This window comes from Brugia malayi (assembly GCF_000002995.4).
Source record: "Brugia malayi strain FR3 genome assembly, contig: Bm_v4_Chr3_scaffold_001, whole genome shotgun sequence".
Classification (NCBI taxonomy): domain Eukaryota; kingdom Metazoa; phylum Nematoda; class Chromadorea; order Rhabditida; family Onchocercidae; genus Brugia; species Brugia malayi.
This window is the reverse complement of record NW_025062477.1, coordinates 2110540-2129982: the sequence shown is the minus strand read 5'-3', so window position 1 is coordinate 2129982 and position 19443 is coordinate 2110540. Positions and strand designations below refer to the sequence as shown.

At 29.3% G+C, this 19443-nt stretch overlaps 2 protein-coding genes and 4 non-coding genes across 6 annotated transcripts; 3 read left to right on the top strand and 3 right to left on the bottom strand.

Moving 5' to 3' along the window:
* Window positions 1-3008: 3008 nt before the first annotated feature.
* Window positions 3009-7448, top strand: Bma-ent-6 (Uncharacterized protein; the record flags this gene model as incomplete). The annotated part of the gene is made up of 10 exons (XM_043079741.1): window positions 3009-3101; window positions 3355-3472; window positions 3802-3867; window positions 3980-4095; window positions 4343-4583; window positions 4865-4965; window positions 5231-5339; window positions 5893-5975; window positions 6455-6645; window positions 7337-7448. The coding sequence occupies 10 exons, from the start codon at window positions 3009-3011 to the stop codon at window positions 7446-7448; spliced, it is 1230 nt and encodes a 409-aa protein (XP_042935675.1).
* Window positions 7449-8711: 1263 nt separating this feature from the next.
* Window positions 8712-8816, bottom strand: Bm15610. Its single transcript, XR_006227993.1, has one exon. It is a non-coding gene; the product is annotated as a small nuclear RNA Bm15610 (small nuclear RNA).
* Window positions 8817-9086: 270 nt separating this feature from the next.
* Bm15611 lies at window positions 9087-9205 on the bottom strand. Its single transcript, XR_006227994.1, has one exon. It is a non-coding gene; the product is annotated as a 5S ribosomal RNA (ribosomal RNA).
* A 978-nt stretch (window positions 9206-10183) lies between these two features.
* On the bottom strand, window positions 10184-10288 carry Bm15609. Its single transcript, XR_006227992.1, has one exon. It is a non-coding gene; the product is annotated as a small nuclear RNA Bm15609 (small nuclear RNA).
* Window positions 10289-14076: 3788 nt separating this feature from the next.
* On the top strand, window positions 14077-17449 carry Bm8861 (Fukutin, putative; the record flags this gene model as incomplete). Its single annotated transcript, XM_043079740.1, has 10 exons — window positions 14077-14157; window positions 14429-14531; window positions 14970-15088; window positions 15412-15575; window positions 15722-15981; window positions 16362-16498; window positions 16651-16766; window positions 16852-16942; window positions 17090-17223; window positions 17332-17449. The coding sequence occupies 10 exons, from the start codon at window positions 14077-14079 to the stop codon at window positions 17447-17449; spliced, it is 1323 nt and encodes a 440-aa protein (XP_042935674.1).
* Window positions 17450-18368: 919 nt separating this feature from the next.
* Window positions 18369-18450, top strand: Bm16915. The gene has a single exon (XR_006228135.1). It is a non-coding gene; the product is annotated as a small nuclear RNA Bm16915 (small nuclear RNA).
* Window positions 18451-19443: the final 993 nt, after the last annotated feature.

Genomic DNA, 19443 nt, shown 5'->3' with positions numbered 1-19443 from the left:
AAATTTAAAATTTTTAATTCTTTAAAATAAAAAAAAAAAAAAACCATCAAATCTCCAAAAAAAATTCCAAATTCAATGATGCTATTATTGAAAATTTTTGAAGTATAAAAAAAAATTAAAGTTTTAAATATTATATGAATACTTTAATAATTTTATTTTCTAACATTACTTGTTTTTATCATCAGAAAATTTCTTTTTTTTAAAAGAAGAAAATATTTTCGTAATTAATTTGTTGATTGCATCGTAAAAAAAAAAAAAAAAAAAAAATGATTTTAATTTAGAGAAAATGATTAATTATTTTATTAAAAAATTTTCTCCAAATTATTAATTTTCAAAGTTTAAAAATTTTTGATACTTTTTCTCCAATATTTTTTTTGATACAATTAGATAAATTTTAAAAATTTTTGATACAATTAGATAAATTTTAAAAAGCATCTAAAAATAACAATAATTCTTTAATTTTTATCACAATGTTTTCAAAATCACTGAAGTGATAAAATTTCAAATAAGTTACAATTTTATTATAAAATACATGATTCAGTGCTTAAATAAACATACCTTATGTTGAAATAAGAAGTAAAACTTTTTGTGCAAAATATTACTGAGACAACATAAAATATTAGTGAAACATCTTCAGAACAAAATTATAAAAATTTGTTTAAGAATTTAGAATATATGGCTTTATTTATTATTCACTGTAAATTTCATGGCTAAATTTTAGCTCAAAGTTTTTTTCAAATTAAAAAAATTAAGTCTTAAATTTTGATGAAAATTGGAAATTTAACAGAAACATATGCTCTCTGTAAAAATTTAATAAACAAAAACAACCACTTATTGTTAATTCTCAACTAGTATTCTTCACTTCAAATATAATTTTCAGATCAAAAAAAAAAATTAAAACAACAATTGTGATAAAGTGAAATGATAATAAAGATGATAAGTATATTATCCAAAATACGTTAAAATAACCTTAGAATAGCTACAGAGTTTCTTGTTTTCTTTCTTTTATTCTTTTTTTTTAAAAAAAAATATGACAAAGTAATGATTTAAAATAATGTTTGTATATTGTTTAAGCAAAATAATCATATTTAAATTGAGATATTTAAGCGAAAGATAACATAAATTAAAATTGGAATATCTCTAAAATATTTTTGCACAACTATGAAATTAACATTTAGCTTTTTCTAATGGATCTGAAATTAACTCTTCAATTTTCATATCAGAAGCATTTATTTGATTGACAAATGAGCTATTAGCTTCGTTTTCAAAAAGGCATCTAATAAGGTAAATTACTATGTTTACCAATCGTGACAATTTATACTTATTGCAAGTTCTGACATTGCATAATCATATAAATTCTTACTTATTCTGTGTAAGCATTGAAATTCAAATGTAGGATGATTTTTATCAGTTAGCTCTAACTATAGTAATAAAAGTATAAGTATTATGAGTTACAAAGCATGGGTAAAAGTAACTTGCCTTACTCAAAAGTTTTCCATGCACAGGTAAGGTAGCATATATCAGTTTTTCTAGTAAACACTGGAGGGTAACTACTTAACCCCAACTCTTGCATCTGCTTGATTCCTGAATTCTGACATGCTCCTTTCAAAAGTCTTATGCCATCCTCAAGTCAAGTCGAGAACAGACAAAACACATTTTTGATATGCTTGCACAGCTAAGCTAAGTTCTTCCCATTGTGAAAGTGACAAATCAAGATGCAATTGCTCGAATAAAACTAATAACATCTCAAAGTCAACTTTTGTTTTTCAAATCAAATAATAATAATTTGATGGATGTTTGTAACTAATGTGCAGAAATATCAGTGTAATATTAATAATACTATATTATAGTTCTAATTTATATATCTGATTATATTAATAATATATGGAATAATCCAGTAATGGATGAATTATTTATGATAATTACATGGACAAATTTCATGTTATCATTGTATTATATTTTGATTAAAATAATATAACAAAATTTGGAAATAGAAAATGACTGGAAGATATGGATAAAGATATGAACAAAATTAATGAATTATCATTGAAGATTATTCATAAATAAATCAATAAATCAAATTTATTTAGCATTAATGTTTGAATTATGATAGCAAATAATCATTGAGTGAATTCAATTATCTTTTTAAAAAGGAAAATTTATTTATATGTAAGAAGAATTATAGAGGAAAAAGGGAGGTAAGAGAATTTTTGTTTTCATGGTGTTTTCATGGTGGGATCAGAGTTTTCATAAATGTTTGTGCATGAAAGTATGCTGTTAAGTGCATCTCCTTTACTGTTTAGTTTTCTTTGTTTGAGAAGTACGTGGTTAGGTTAAAGGTCAGACGCAGAATAGACGTTGAGGAATATGTGTTGTGGTTCAGGAGGAAACGAGCATGAAAGTTACGATTAAATGGTATTTGAAAAATTTTATTAAATTTTATCAACATTATCTTTTTTTCAGATTTTGACATTTTTCCATTTTTCCAATCTTTTGTCTTGTTCAAATTTTTAATTCTAACTTAAACTGATGTTTACTCTATATTGCCGTTTTAAAGTGTAACTAAAAATTTATTTATGGTTTCTATTTTGGTTTTTATATTTATATGTGGATCGAAATTTTTCATTATTTGGTATACAAATTTAAACACTTCTTATATTTCTTGTTTCAAGTTCAGATAATCTTCACTCAAATTTGAACTCTTTATTTTTAACTTTTGGTCTAATATTTGGCATATTCTTAAGTGCAAATTTGATTTTTCTTTCAGATTTGTTTTTGGATTACCAATCAACTTTTTGTTAATTTTTAATCAAACCGTAAAAGTTTGTCTAAGTGGACAGTTACTCAGATTTCCAAGAGTCCAGTGTTTTCAGGATTGTATATGGAAATAACGTTTATCTCCTTGCTTATATACATCGAACCGAAGAACTCCGGCTTTTTCTCAGTACTCTCGAGAACTTCTGGTGAATTCATAGCAGTTGACAGTATATGATTGGAACGCACAAATAATGAATAGGTATCGAGTGCTGGTATTCGCCGCATTCATGTTTATTTCTGCTACAAGTGTACTGCCGTGGAATTTATTTATAAATGCGCATGAGGTATGTCAATGTTGTCACTACAAATGATTCAAACTGTATGAACTAAAGGATTATTGATGAAATTTGAACATGTGTCAGGAATCAGTGGGCAGACCGAAACGTTATCGTTTGTTTGTCAAAGACTAGGTATGAACTATTGAATGGACTAGATTGAAGTATTTTTAAGCATAGATTTAAGCATTGCTTTATTAATTACTTTACTGATAGTTAATTCTTAAGTCGTTTTTTCTTCTCTCCAAAAAGTCTTTTTCAGTATTATCACTACAAGCTCCGTAATGTAACTGAGAATGCAACTTTAAGTGATGAAAAAGATGACACCGAACTACAGCGTTCATACGAAGGCTGGGTTACACTTACAGGTGGTGTTTCATGTGCTTTTGGCTCGGGAATAAATTTTTTGGTAACAGGACGGTAAGATTTTTTAATTTCTTGTATTTTTGCATGAACTTTAGACTTAGATGCAATTACTGATTAAGCTTTCTCATTTAGATTGTCTGGTCCTAGGTTGTAAACTTGTGATTGCCTTGTTATGTTTGAAGATTGCGAAAACAGATCGAATTATACATATCACTCTTCTTTTCTATTCTGATGAAATATTCATTATAAAACTCTTCCAATAAGAAAGCTTTTGCTGATTTTCCATCAAAAAATTTTCCATACACATATTTCATATTGGGACATTCTTTACGAATTCGAACAGGTCATACGGTCGTACTATTGTCACTTGTTCCTACGGTTTTATTGACATATATCAATACTGATGCATGTATGTTTCTCATTGATTTGTTTCGTGAATATAATTTCAGCACTCTTTTCAAGTAATTTTTGTTGTAAAATTTATTTGCCGGATAATACAATAATGTTGGTATTATTTATAGTTCAGTCAGCTTTCTTCTGCATTTCGATGGTACTCGCTTCCTTAGCCAGTTTTGGTTCCATTGGTTTGATTGCTTGTGGTCTTTTGGGATTTTCAGCGAAATTTCCACCTGAAAATGTAATTTTTCTTTTTCTGAAATTCAGCAATATTTTCATCTAAATATTTAAGTACTTTCCGAAATTTATCATTTTGATAGTTTCAAGATTTTTAGCAATTATATCATGGTTTCTTTTTTTTTTCTTGCTCAAACTTTTCGGAGATAGGCTTATAGTCACTATTATGTTGACGGGAAGAGGTTTGAAGTGCCGGACGCTTAAGTTCACTTTTATATGTGTGTTTTTGGGTGTTTTATTTTCCGTTGCAGGTACAAGCAGTAATGATTGGTCAGTCAGTGGCTGGCATTTTGAGTTCACTGTTGAGCATAGTTTGCCAAAGTTTAGCGGCTAATGCCCTTATGAATGGTCGTTTATTTTTTGTAATTGCTTTCATTTGGACTATTTTGAGTGTTTTTCTTTACGAATTATTGGTCCGTTCAAAAGAAACCGAATTGTTACTTATCGATGAGGGTAGCAGGATTGACGAGTCGTCTGATCAACGGCTTCTTGGTATTTTCTTCTTAATTTCTTGAATGTTTTCTTTTATTTAAACAGATCTTTTTACCTAATCTAACACTACGGATTTTGCTTTTTTACTGATGGTTCTTTGCCTGATATCTTACTAATATGGATAAAGCCAAAATTTTTGGTCATTTAATTAGTGCAAAAGAACTTAACTTTGAATAGCAGCACTTATATTGGGATGTAAAAGGAGATTTTTATAATCCGGTATTATTATCAGAGAAGTGATAATATTTAATTCAAGCTTAAAATTGAATTTATACGGTTAGATAATGTTGACAACACTTTCGAAGGAGATGAATCTCCGCTTCATTTGAGATCGACGGAAACTCATTCTTTGTGGAGCGACGCAGAACAAGTATGGAAAAAAGTAAAGTCATAGAATTATTTGCTCCTCAATTTTTATAATTCCTTCTCTTTTCTTAGGCAAATGGGGAAATGCTAAAGGACTCATCTTTCAGTGCTACTTAATTCCGGTGTATAGAACTGCAGCAATTAATTTGAAATATTTCGAATTTCATTAAAAAATTTGGTTTCCCTAGTTAGGTATCATTGTTTTGAACTTCATGAACAGAACTGACTTCATGCATTGTATTGTTTATCAAAAATCATATGTTGAATGAAATTCATTTCAGACTAAAGTGGAGTGGTGGGCTGGTTTTATCATTTTTTTCGGCACTATGGCAGCTTTTCCAGCTGTATCATCATTGGTTCAAACAAGTGCGAAAAATTTAGTTTGGAAAAGTAAGTATATTAGTTTCTTATCAGTTAACTTCTACAAAATTGATGGTGCGAATTTTCTTTCATAGGATGTGAATTTTCTTTCTGTGTAACCGTGCAATCATTTTTCGGATTAAAAAATTGCGTTGATTTGGATTAGTGGCTTCAGAATTTCGACTGAAGAAAAAGAAATAAATGTGCGGAAAAGAACTTGAATTATCTATGTGTTTTATGTGCTGCATAGCAAATCGGAAAACACTGATATCAATCATAAGATGAAATGCGACTGAATACGATGTAATTAAGCTAATTTAGCTAAAACTAGATATAATTTGGGACAGTGCAGCTAAGTTATTACAGTGAAATAATTATACAGTAATATAACACTAATGAATTAGTTGCTACAATATTCGCAACGGTATGTTGGTAACGGAACAAAATAATTGAGAGAAAACAAATTAGATTTTTTATGGACTTAAAAAATTTATCAGTAGAAAGGTATTGTATTGAGAACTTGATAAATTTGCGGATATGGAGTTATTGGCTAGTTTTTTCTAACTGAAACAATCTTTTGCAGATTATTTTTCATCTCTCGCATGCTTTTTATTATTCAACTGTGGTGATGCATTTGGCCGTTTAGTTGTGAATTTCTGTAGGCTGGTAAGTTGTTAATTTAGCAACAGTCAATGTTAAATTAAAATAAATGGGATGATATACAAAGATGACCACTTCTGGATGCTTCTTACAACGATTGATATGCTGACAAATTACCTATAAATCTTGATTAAAATTAATCAGTCGATACAGGGTTCTGCAGTTGCAAACTCAAATGAATATAGTACATAAATATATTAGGTGAGATTGATTTTTTTTTTTTTTGAAACTTTAATTAAGCTAGTTGTTTGTTGTTGTCGGTTAATTTCATTTATAACTGTTTGCCAAGTGATGCCGACTAATTTCAACTAGTCGGCTAACTTTTTTGAACAACAACCGCAATATCCGTATCTATTTTGGTCTAAGCTATAATTTTGACCTTTGCCCTTTTTGTGTAAGCCTAATTTCCATAACATAAAGCTGGATTATCTCATGGATCTAAAACAAGGTTATAATTTCCGCAGTCATTTAACTGCCAATTTTAGAAGGAAAAAGCCTTGATAATGCTGTCGTTTCTTCGGCTGCTCGCTATTCCGGTGCTTTTTTTCTGCAATATTAATCCACGTTATCATTCTGTAACATTATTTCGTAGTGATGAAGTTTTTATTTCAACAATGTTACTGTTTTCGATTTCAAATGGGTTCCTGTTTACAACAGCTACTATTAATGCGACAAGGTAGGTCTTTTTTTAAATAGAATTCAATCTTGTTTCATTTTATATTTTATTCTGTTTATATATGGAGAAGTATAAAAATAGCGTGCAGTTATGCATGCATGTCAGTAGTATATATCAGTAGTCAAAGAATTATAGCTTAAAACATGAAAAAAAAGATTGATAGAATTTAACGTCTAAGAGACTAGTGCTGGGTTAATTTTGTTTATATGATCGATTTTTCTTATAGAACATAACAAAACATTTTGTTGTAATATGGGTGAGTTGACCATTCAAAAGTTTCAGACAACTTGGAAAAATTAGGTGGCGACTAGTCTGGAACCACTATTTTAGATATAGGATTTAGTTAAGCGAAGTGTCGTTAACCCTTTTTTTTTTAAACTATATAGCGATGTATGAGGTTAGTTGTTGCATATTAAAAACTCGTTGATATTGCATTATTATTAGAATCTTTCATTAAATAGTTTGAACTACTATATATGAATATACGCGACAGATATATGTGGTAGTACACTCATTCCTTGTGTACAAACGTTTTTATTTTATCGCAATCTGCTATTTCATTTACTTTTTAGTGATTTGATGATTGCCTTCGGTCTATTTAATTTCTTGAGATTAATTATATTTTATCACCACTGCTATTATGCAGAAACACTCACTTTTTTTCATAAATCACCGTCCCTTTAATTTTCAGCAAAGTGCATGCTGAATTACGTGAATTAGCCGGAAGCATGTTTGGATTTATGGCAGTAATTTCAACACTATGTGGCTCGCTGATTGGTTTATTACTTGTTAAAGTTATGTAAAAAACTTAAGTTTTATGAGAGCTTCGTAACCAAGTCATATTATTATCAAAAATTCACAAATAAAAAATGTTTTAAATGACTACGTTTTAATGTTAGTTTATTGTCAGTAAAGATAAAAGCGAGCCGCATGATCATATTTCTCTTCCCTATGTCCGATGCATAACCTGACACTGTCAGAAAATCGAAATAATTTTATCAAAAAATCTATAAAATTCCTTATTGAGTAAATAAAGGTTCACAATGTTCTCATGAAAATTTAGCATGAAATTTTCATGTTCTCATGCTAAATTTTCATTTAAACGTTTGCTGTCTTCCCATCATTGTTAGTTTCATATTTGCTAGTTACATTCATCAGTCCTTTACTTGCCCATTCTAACTCATTTTTCTGCATTGCTATCTTTGTATTCAACCAAATGCATCAGGCAGGAAGGAGAAAACATCTGCTCCTAACCAATTGGTAGTGTTGTAAGATTCCTTCGTAAATCACATATAAGGAGCTAAATTTGATGAACTGAAACTCTAATTTATTTGAATCATTCACGGTTAGTGGACGATTTATTTAACGAAGTATGATCCTGCTTATTTCATTCTTTCCCTACAATAAAGCAACTGTTGTATCTACCCTCCAATATAAACAACAGTCAGCATCTAAATTCGTTTTACTTGCAATCTTCAACGATATAAAAAAACATTTTCCATATTTGTGTCTATTTGTCATAATTTTCTATAATAATCTTTTACAAAATCCAGTTATTTCTCCACCAAACATAGCTTATCACACTCTGTATCCTATGAGTTCCGTACTTTTTTTCCTGTTTTTTCTCACTTGGCTGTAAATAAATTAACTATGTAATAAATGTAATTCACATCATTGTTTGCCATTTTCCGCTTTTAAGCATTTCTACTGTTTTGTTCAGCTAATGCAAAGCATCGGACTGAATTTACTATAACAATATTTCTGTTAATTATTACTGACACCTCTTGTCCAATCTTTAAGTTAAGAAGCGTTAGCCTCACTTGGGAAAAAGGCTGCTTGGAATCCCAGGTGTTATATACATAATTGAAGTTTTGCGCATCATTGGTACGATGATTGCAGTAAATGCAATAAATGCAGCAATATAGTGGTCAAAAATCAATCATATCAACTTGAATGCATGATAAATTTTTATTCTGTTTGTTTGCTAAGAAACATTCGCTTTTCAAATGATCAGATGAATATTGAATGCACAACAACTATATGACAATGATGCAGGTATGATCGACGGTTTAATTACCCAAGTTTGAGGTAATTGAATGTTTCGGCCCAGAGTTTAGGCTACTGTGGCTTGAAGTAAAATTTTGGAACGTCCTGCATATTTGTGGGACAATAATAAATGCTTTTAGCAAGAATGAGATTTTGCTCAGGTTTTATCATTTGTATAAAATATATCATCAATCTATATTACTTACTTTGAATGCATGAAGATCGAAATTTTTCTCTACTTGCAATCTGTTTTGTTCCAGTGATAATGTAAATTTAGCAATTGAAATTTTGTTGAATAATAAATTTGGGCGCAAATGTTGCTTGAAGTGAAGTAAAAATCATCGCTACAATAAATGTGTGCTATTATCGATTGGATGTGATTTATGCTTCAACATATTTGTGACAATGCCACGTTGAAAGCACGACATCTCGTCCGATCTGTCAAGTTAAGCAACGTTGGGCCTGGTTAGTACTTGGATCGGAGACGGCCTGGGAATCCCAGGTGTTGTAGGCATATTTTTGGTTATTAAATGCAATAATACAGCGATCAAAAATGGATAATAGCACTTTGAATGCATGATTTTGTTTGATCAATTTTGCTGAAAACCTTTGCCCATCAATGATCTGATAAATATCGGTAACAACACATTTGTCCCTCCACATCCACGCATTTGTTGTTGCATACAAATTTAGAGTAACTCATTTAAAAATTTCACTTCAAGCAATGATGGCACCCAAGATCATACCCAAAAGTCAAAAATACTCCAATTATTAAATTTATACCATCATTCTCAGCATTCATCATTGTCATCCGTTCAATATTAAAGTTCTAACAGATTACTGAAAGATTTGCAAATAGAACAAAACACGATCAACATGCATTCAAAGTGACAGATGTGTTATCAAATTTTTTGATCTTTGTTAGTTTCTTTTATTCTGAATATTTTTTATTAAGGTTCTGCTTTTGAAAATGTTCATTGATCATATATTTAAAGCAAATGAAAGTGTACATAATATAGTACTAGCAATACTAAAATATAGATTTAGGATAGAAATACTAAAGACTGGTGCCGCTATATATGCAGTGAAAAAGGTAATGGATAGTGTAATGCATTCTTTGAACGGATAATTTTATTATACATAACATAGAAACAAAAGGAGCTAAATCTTTCCATAATTTCCTATCCATCATCTCTCAAACTGCTTAACTAAATGGATAAAGAAAATGAATTTATTAATAATACACGTAAATATTTAACAAATTGAGCACTCAATGGAAAATTTGAACTAGGAGAATACCCTGATAAAGCTGATATTACCAAAAGTTTGATCGAATAGAACCGAGGTCTAGCAGTAAAGAGTATATACAAGTTTGAGTAAATAGAGAAAGAAAAAATATTGGTGCTATGTCGTAAAAACGTTTCAAAATTATACTAAAGTTTTTGTTACTATATATTGGTAATAGGCATGAGAATACATCATTTCAGCCATTATTGTCCCACAAATATGCAGGACGTTCCAAAATTTTACTTCAAGCCACAGTAGCCTAAACTCTGGGCCGAAACATTCAATTACCTCAAACTTGGATAATTAAACCGTCGATCATACCTGCATCATTATCATATAGTTGTTGCGCATTCAACATTCATAAGATTATTTTCCGGCAAACGGATCAAACAAAAAGTGCTATGATCGATTTTTGATCACTGTGTATTATTGCATTTAATGCACACAACCAACTTGCATTCAAAGTAATATGATTAATTTTTTCATCACTGTGTTGTTTGTTGTATTTACTGCAATCAGCGTATCAATAATAAGCAAAACATCAAAATGTGTCTACAACAACCAGTAAAAATTTTATCTACAGCATCTGGGATTAAATATATCTTGGTACCTCCAAAATTAATATTATTGAAACTTGGATGACTAACAATATATTTACTAACCATATATTTATTAATAATTACTGAAATGAGTTGCAGAAAATTTGTTTAAATGTAGAATCATGACAACTGCGAATCAGTTTTAAACCTCAAAATAATTATTGTTAATCAAAAAGAATACTTTTATCTCCTTCAAAAAGTACTGATTTTTGGTCACGAAATTGAATTAAGTTTTTCGATTTTGAATTGAATTTTATGGGTTTATTGTATTTTCAAGTTTATCACTGTTATTGTAAAAGATAGCATTTTTATTTCCTTACTGTTTGATATAAATTCTAATTGATTTCATTTTTTCAAAAATCTTTTATGTAGTTAATTTGATTTACTAACTTTCATATGTAGTTTTATATAGCTCTAATGTTACTTCTATTTCTCGTTTAATGTCTCGCAGAAAATGGTTACGAAAGCAAAGACTTCGTGTACTTCAATTCTGAAACAATGAGACTTAGCCAGAAACATTTAGTAGGCGTAATGATGTCTTTTTCTCTCATTTTCTTTTTTTTTTTTTTTTGTGGAGCTGAAAATTTTGTCATCAGTTCTTTATCCTTAAAAATGAATTCAGTCTGTTTGGTGTGCCATAGAAAACTGTGATGTTTTGATAATCTATAACGATCTCTCAATTTTAATACTTTGCTTGATTCTTTGAACAAACAATTTTTTTTTGCTTCAAATTTTGCTCATTCTTTCCATACTAATATAATATAGTCAGTTCATTATCTTGTACAACTGGTGTATGTGCCACATAATATGTCTTTTGATCATAATTTAAGGACGTTTTTTTTAAATAAAAAAACTTTTATTAATCATTATCGTATTCCTCTCAAGCCCAGTGATAATATGATATAAAGTTTTTTATTATTTTTACCCAAAATTGAGTTTCATTGTAGAGTCTAAGATCTTGTCGAGAAATTGTGTTCGTAATAAATTGAGATATTTCTCAAGTTAATTCAATTCAAGCTTTTCGTAGATTATTAGTTTGCATATTTAGTTCAGTCTGCATAGACTAGTTTTAGATTTGGCAGCTTGTTTGATTATAAACCATCAGTACATATGTGTCAAAACTATAACTTCGCCGATGTTTAATCTAGATTATCTGAAAGATTATCTGAAATTCAATTGCTGAACATATCATTTATCAATAATTGCTACTTTACTCATTTTTATCTTTGCCATATCCCATTGTTCTATTAACTTTGGAAGTTATTCGTTACCCGAGGACTGCAATTTCTTTCGCACAATACTATTAAAACTTAATTTTTATTTGATAAAATCATGATTAAAATTCACGGTTTCGTTCGCAATTTATCCAGCAAATACAAAAAGGTATAGTCATAAACGGTGAAACTGATAGATACTGTTATAGGTCCCTGAAAAACGTTTTCACGCTGAGAACTTCCAAAGTCATAGCTGTATTTGTTACTTGGCTTTAATAAGAGATAATTATAACTACAAATAAAATGATGTAACTACAATCTAGCTTTTATTTTCGATACTGCAATTTCTTTAGTAAATCAAGTTTTTAACACTGACTAAATATTTATTAGTAGTATAATAACAATAATCAATACAATAATAATCATGATTGAGGTGGGCAGTAATAACAATAATAATAAGAATAAAAATTAAAATATTTTTAGCATTACTCTCACAATTTATTCCAAATTGGAATTATAATAATAATAATCATTAATCACTTTTCTCAACAGAATCCACTGGCATCATTTTGGAAATGTAATATATAATTTTCAATTACGAATCTTCTTTTTCATTTCATTCAGTTTATTTCATCATTTAAATTTGATATAATTCTTGTTCAGTTTTCAAAATTTTTATTTGTTCCTTGCATGTACTTATTTTTTTTTCAGTTTTTCTTAGTTAATCTAGTTTTCCCTTTTTTTTGTTCTGTGCTAAATTATGCTATGAAGTGATTAGCATGCAATATTTCTTTGACCAATATTATTTCATTATTTTCACTTTAAATATCACACATTCACTGCCGTTTTTTTTTTTTTTTTTTTTTTTCAAATTCAATAGAAACAGCTATTATGATGATATCTTGTGTTATACATTCGAAGGAAAAACCTGAGGCGTTATCAATACGGCATTCAAATTGATCGTTTGACATCATCAGTTAATCGATGCATAAATGAATAATTCATACCTTAAAAATGTTGACACTCTCTGCTCTTTAGCATGTAGAAACCACATAGAAAGAAAATCAATCATCTACCCAATAAAAAAATTTAGCATTATTCAAACAAAATTCAATAACCAGAATTATAATAATAATAATAATAGTAATTCATTGTATAATAAGACTTTGCAGGAGGTTTCTTCTTAAAAAAAAAAAAGTGATGGATTATAAAAATCAAGGTTGAAAAAATTCCCATACAATTAGCAAGTCTAGCTCTCCGAGTACAAAATGAATTAATAAAACTAGAATAGTCCTAGTTTATTTAGATAATGATTTCCTTAGAATAAGTAATTTTGACACTTTTACATGTATGTAATTCGTGGGTAATTAATATTAATTTTATTTAAATATGTATAAGCATAAATGCTTTCGATCGTGTGACAAATTTATTTGTTACCGATAATAATGTCACTCGCTTGTTAAGTTGCAGCATTTTAATGGCAAAAAATCGCAGAGTTAGCTTATTATCATTAAGACGATGGTTTGTTTGTTCAATTTTTGGTAAGATTTACTTTCATTATAATTCAGATATTCCGAACAAGCAATAAAATGATTTATTTTTGCTCCTGAATTTCACATAGTAATTCAAATTTTTAATAAATTATTTAAAGATTTAAAATTTTCAATAAACATATAACAACACTAATGACTTTTACAATTTAATCAACGATTTAATCCATATGCACAATGGTTAAGGTCAACAAATGAAACTGATTCAATTTACTTATTAAAAACTACCTGTTTATTCTTTAGGTTGAAGTTAACACAAGGACATTGACGAAATTAAAGAAAGTTGCGCATTTTGAATAATAAAAATTGATAAATTGCTCTTAAAAGACATTTTCATCTTTGCAATGTTTCATGAAGTTTGTCGGTCTCTTAGCTTTGGTTAAACATTTTTATTGTTATCATTAGTAAAAAAATAAGCAAAATATCTACCGTTTAGTGCTCATTATCTCATTACTTTTGCACCTTCCCTAATTAAAAATGATAAAAGTAATGGAAAAAAAGTTTTCACAAATTGAAAATCGGAAACATTTCGTTGCAAACTTAATTAATTTGCACAATTCATTTGCTAATCCATTTGGAGTAATATAAGTGATAGAAATGATAGATCAAAATGACAGATTAGGTGTTATTATTATTCATAAATATTTACACTAAAGTGATTTATTTTCGTTCTAATTAGTAATTTTTTAAAAAATTATTTCAGTAATACTTCTTATTATATTTTATGCGTTTTATATGGTCATGTTATGGCAAATTCAGGATCGATATACTTGCAAAGAATGCTCACAGTTATATTTTGATGATGAACAATCAAACGTTAGTTAGCTATTTTCTCCAAATCAGAACAATCATCGACATTTCAAGAAGATGAAATTTTTGCTCAGCACAGAGAAATTTGAACTGAACAATTACCAAATCCAAATATCCGTTATACGATCGCCGCTCCATGCAATATTTGACTAAACAATGAATTTTCGGATTTACATCTGATTGTATATGCACTAATAACAATATTAATAGCGCTGCAAGTGCATTGTGCATTTTGCATGCGTCACGTATGCACGAAGCAAACGTTTTTGGTTTGCAGTTCAGTACATCGAAGCAAGCACTATCATCGATATTGCAATTGAGCAGGTATTTAGAGAATAAAACACTACTCGTTGATCCTCGCTTCATATCACTAATACAAGGTGAAGCTTTTGTTGTGCGATACACTTTTACAAAGTTTTATTAAAATAAATTTTATTAAAACAAAATTAAATTTAAACATTTTTAAAAAGTCGCTTAAAAAATATCTTAAAAACGCTCAGTAAATCACATTTCAACTAGCTATAATATTGCAAAATTCATTAAAAAAAAGACACTAAATTGCATTATTTATGTCTTAGATTCGAGCATGCGCCGAGATGAAAAGATTCAAATTAAGTTTCAAAGAAAGAAAAAATGTTCTCAATATCGTTTATTTAAATAATATTTCGATACTTTATTGGATAACAGCCGCAGTATTTAATCCAAAATTTGGGGATAAAATAAAATATAATTACGTTTAAAGTTTACATTTAACTATATTAGTTCACATTTTGAAAACAAAATGCATTAATTCCTGAGAAACACCAAGCATTTTTCAGATGTTCAAACACATTTCATCGGTGATAAGCAACTACGTATTGGTGAGGAGAACCTTAATGATATTTTAGAATCAAATAGTGTAGTGATGGCATTCTTTGATCGAGACGGGTTAGATATCGTAAGTATTTCACATAAGATATTATCACTCGACCTACCTTCCTTAAACGAATCACTTTTAAAATGAATAATTTATATTAAAATATGAATTAATTTTGCATGAGAGTTCCAGTAGAAATAAATTTAAATTTTTTTTTTTTTTTCATTTTACAGAGTATTGTAAGAGACACTCTGTCGTATTCAAACTGTAAAACAGTCCAAAGAACTTAAAAATCTTCGAATCTTTTTGATTGATTTACATTTAACTGTGTGTGCTTTAAGTTAATAACTTATAGATAAATGCCACAATATATGACATTATGTGTATTCCATTCCTCTTTTCAGCTAAATTTGTTGAAGAGTCATAATTTATCATGGAAAAAATTCACTGATCAAAGCTTTGAAATAATAATCGATGGAATTTCTCATCGACTAATACCGTTCAGTTTATCGAAAAGCGAAGATTACATCGAATTTATTTTGAGGAAGGTTAAAAGAATCATACCAAAGTAATTCATTATTGAATTTGCTAACTATTTCCAGATAATTTTAAGTTATTTTTTCAAAATCAATTCAAATTTTCAATATTTCTAGACATGTAACAGCATCATCCATCAGCAGAATGAAGATTTTGATTGAGAAGATTGAATTTCAGATTTGCTGTTGTGAAATACAGGATGGAGAATGAAAGTTTCGTAGGTCCGGCTGACTGGATCAGATTTGTGTGGACCTTACAGCGCAGTAGATTTATCAGCTGTGAGAAAGATTTCGCAGCACGGTACCGCCAAACTTACCCTCAGTTCTTCAGTGGAAAACCTCGAATTCAAAATGGGATCATATTGACACTTCAGAGGTTCCGCAATTGGGCGATTGAGCGTGGTATGACACCGATGCTCTGTGCCGGTACATTGCTAGGTAATTAATGTTTGCAATGCAAATTTATGCTTAAAGTTAAAAAAAAAAACAACAGCGGAAAAATCGAAAGGAACTCAAACAGCTGTCTGAGAAAATGCATTATCTTTTACGGCAACCAATCTCTTATTTGCTTTATTGTGTAAACTGTTGAAGCTGTTGTTTCAATAAATGCATAAATTTTTATTTAAGTTCTCACCATGTAGTTTCGTCAACTTTCCTTTTTGACGTTCTTTTCGTGCATTACTTTTAAGAAATTAAGCTTCGTTTAAGTCTAATTCCAATGTGACTGAATGAAATTTCTGGCAAAAATCAAATTATAAGAAAATTTTCTTTTGTATTGTTTTGTTTATTATGGAAATTTTTTACTGATATAAATTTAGGTTGGTATCGAGAGTGTGGTATTATAACATATACACATGACATCGACTTTACGGTTTTCATCGAGGAACACTATGACAAATTTCCTGATGATGTTATGAATAGCTCGTTTATCGAGCTTAGTCTGCGGTTCAACAAAGTGAGTTAAAACTCTACGTTCATAGAAATAGAAAAAAGATAAGTAAGTAATAAAGTAATTGATTAGCCAGAAATTTCATATTGCTAGCAAATAAGGTTTGCGTATTAATTCATTTTATTCCAATTTAGCATTCAAATTTCGGATTTTTACAGCCGGAAGACTTATTGGAATACAAAGTGTACATAGAGAATGGCATTCCAATGGATATTTTCTTTTTATATCATGATCAAAACAGTTCCTGGATTGGAGGTCTATCTGGTGCAACCAAGTACAGGCAAGTATTTACAAATTTCTCTTTAACTCTACCACTAAACTAATCTGTCGCCAGAAATTAACATTTAGTAAGATTTGAGGTTTATTTATCCGTTGATTAATCGAACTTGTGCAACCGATCTGCTCGGTTATTTGATGTATGTTCCATGCAATGCGTTGGATGTTATTGCGGTAAGTTTTATAATCCGAATTTATATATGAATCTCCAAGAAATGTCTCATTGTTCGGAATTAAAACAGAAAGTGTCAATGAACGCCATCATATCAAGCAAGAAAAACTAACTCAAAGAAATATTAAAAAATTTTTTCCTATTTTCAGAGTGATTATAGCAAGAATTGGTCAGAACCGCTTCATTCTTCCAGATATTTCTGGAATAAATCTCCATCAAATATATTAGGGGCTGGAACTGTTCCTCCAGAAGAGAGAGCTGAATCTTTCATACAATACAACAGGTAATCAACTGACTGAACTCTAAATGATTAGCATTTAATTTCGATGGTATTAAACAGCCTTCAGTTCAACACACACAAATGACCTCCCATTTCCACTAAATATTTCAGTGTAAAAAACAAAAAAGCCAATGAAAAGAAATCAAATCCTCCGATAAAACGTGTGACATCTCAAAGAGCTGAACATTATAAAACATCGAATGTTTCACAACGACTAATGAACACTTGAAGACGTGCTGGTAGTCAATAGCGCTTCTTCGATTCGAGAGCAGAATATTCCGTCCAAAGTTTTGTGTAAATAACTGGTGACAATGCCGTATGGGGAATATTATAATCTTTATTCGTATCGAACATCCTTTATTTAGACAAAAGAATGAAACAACTGTTGTATTGACGGCATACCGATCCTAAATAACATAATTTGGGGAAATTGCGACATTTTCGCAGAAAGATGAAAGTTTTTCCTTATTCTTTTATGATTTTGAGTGAAAATGTCGCAGTGTTATTGCTCATTCGCCTTTGTATTGTTATCTTTAGTGTTAATACTTTCTGTTGATTCTATTTATAAATACTTATCAATTAGTTGCTTGATTAAAAAATCCTCAAAAAAGTAATTGTAATTATCAATCGAAAACAAAAATGATAATTACAGGAATTCTAAAATAAAAACATCGGAATTTATCCTATCATTAGTCTCAAAAATAAAAAGTAAGTTTCTAGCCACATTGAAATTCTTAGCCACAAAAAAAAAAGAAAATCTGAATAACGTTTGAGAACATAATCTGATAGCACATTTTTGCATTAAAAGGTGGCAGAGAGTAGAAGATAATTAGAATGGATAAATTGAATATTGCTCAGTAAGCACTGAACATGTTTTAACGGATCTCGTCGCATGCATTCATCTACACATCTAACCACCCAGCTTAGAATTCTACAATGTCACTGTATTTTCAGAACAATAAGTCTGCAAATCTTAAATATTAATGACAGAGATGTCATGCATCAAGAGATGAGACCTATTCTATTATAATTTTTAATAAATTGCATCCACAGTTATGGCATTCTAATAAAAACTGAAAAATTTTGCAGTAGTAATTAGCATTTTGTGGAATGAATAGAAATGATACGAAAAATAAGCGATTCTCATAAATTTAAAGTAATCGAATGTTTTCGTCTAGAGTTTCCGATTTTTTGGCTTGAAGTAAAATTTTGAACCATCTATGAGACAACAAATGAGTCATGATCTGTGCAAGTCATGCAGAGAAATGAGAATTTAATGTATGCTTTCATATTTAAAGATGTATATTGCCATAGCATTGTTATTCAACGTTTGGCTTTGTTAGCTACGTGAATGAGAAACGGCTAGGAATCCTACGTCTACGTGTTGTCGAAAGCAGCTTTTGTTTTACAGCAAAACTTCCACATGTCAGTAATCCGGTTATTGTTGAATATTTTACTATCATATGAGAATGAAAAGATTGTATTCATTGTTTTTATTATCCTAATTTGAGATAATTAAATCTTTCGTTTTGTTTGATTTGATTAGAACAAGATTTTAGTTGTTAATCGGTTATAGGTTTGAGTAATTTAATCTAGCATTGAATTTAGAAATTCTACTAAGTATGAAATAAATTAGCCAAAAAACGATTAGCATTGTTGATTTTCTTTTCGAAGTAGCCAACAAAGCAGAACTAACTTTAAACGAAAATCAAATGCATTCAGAAATTTTTAAAATCACTGATAATCTCATTGTCAATTGTGCCATGATTCAGAGACACTGTTTCCCTTTGGTAACGCGATTCTCATCATATTTCAGATAAATTAGTAATTTATTATTATATTTTCAACATAACTGATTGTCGAACTTCTTAGCAGTCATGATTAAAGTATGGTTGCTATTTATTTGTAAAAAGAAATGAAATTTGAACTGTACAAAAGTTCTGTGCTGAAAAATTAGGTAGAAATAAATTACAGTAGCTTGAGATTTATTATTTATCTAAAATTAACAAATTTAATTATTCATTTTTCCAACACATTGTAGAAAGGTTAATTGTGGATGAAGAGAAAATTGAATATTAATGTTAATATGAATTTGCCATTTTTAGCAGTGTAAAAAAATCTAGGAAGTAATACTGGTCAAAAAGAAAGGCACAAAAGCGTGAATTGGGTTAATTTGGAAATCATTCTAATAGTTTTTAATGAGGTGCTAAAATTATCACTGAT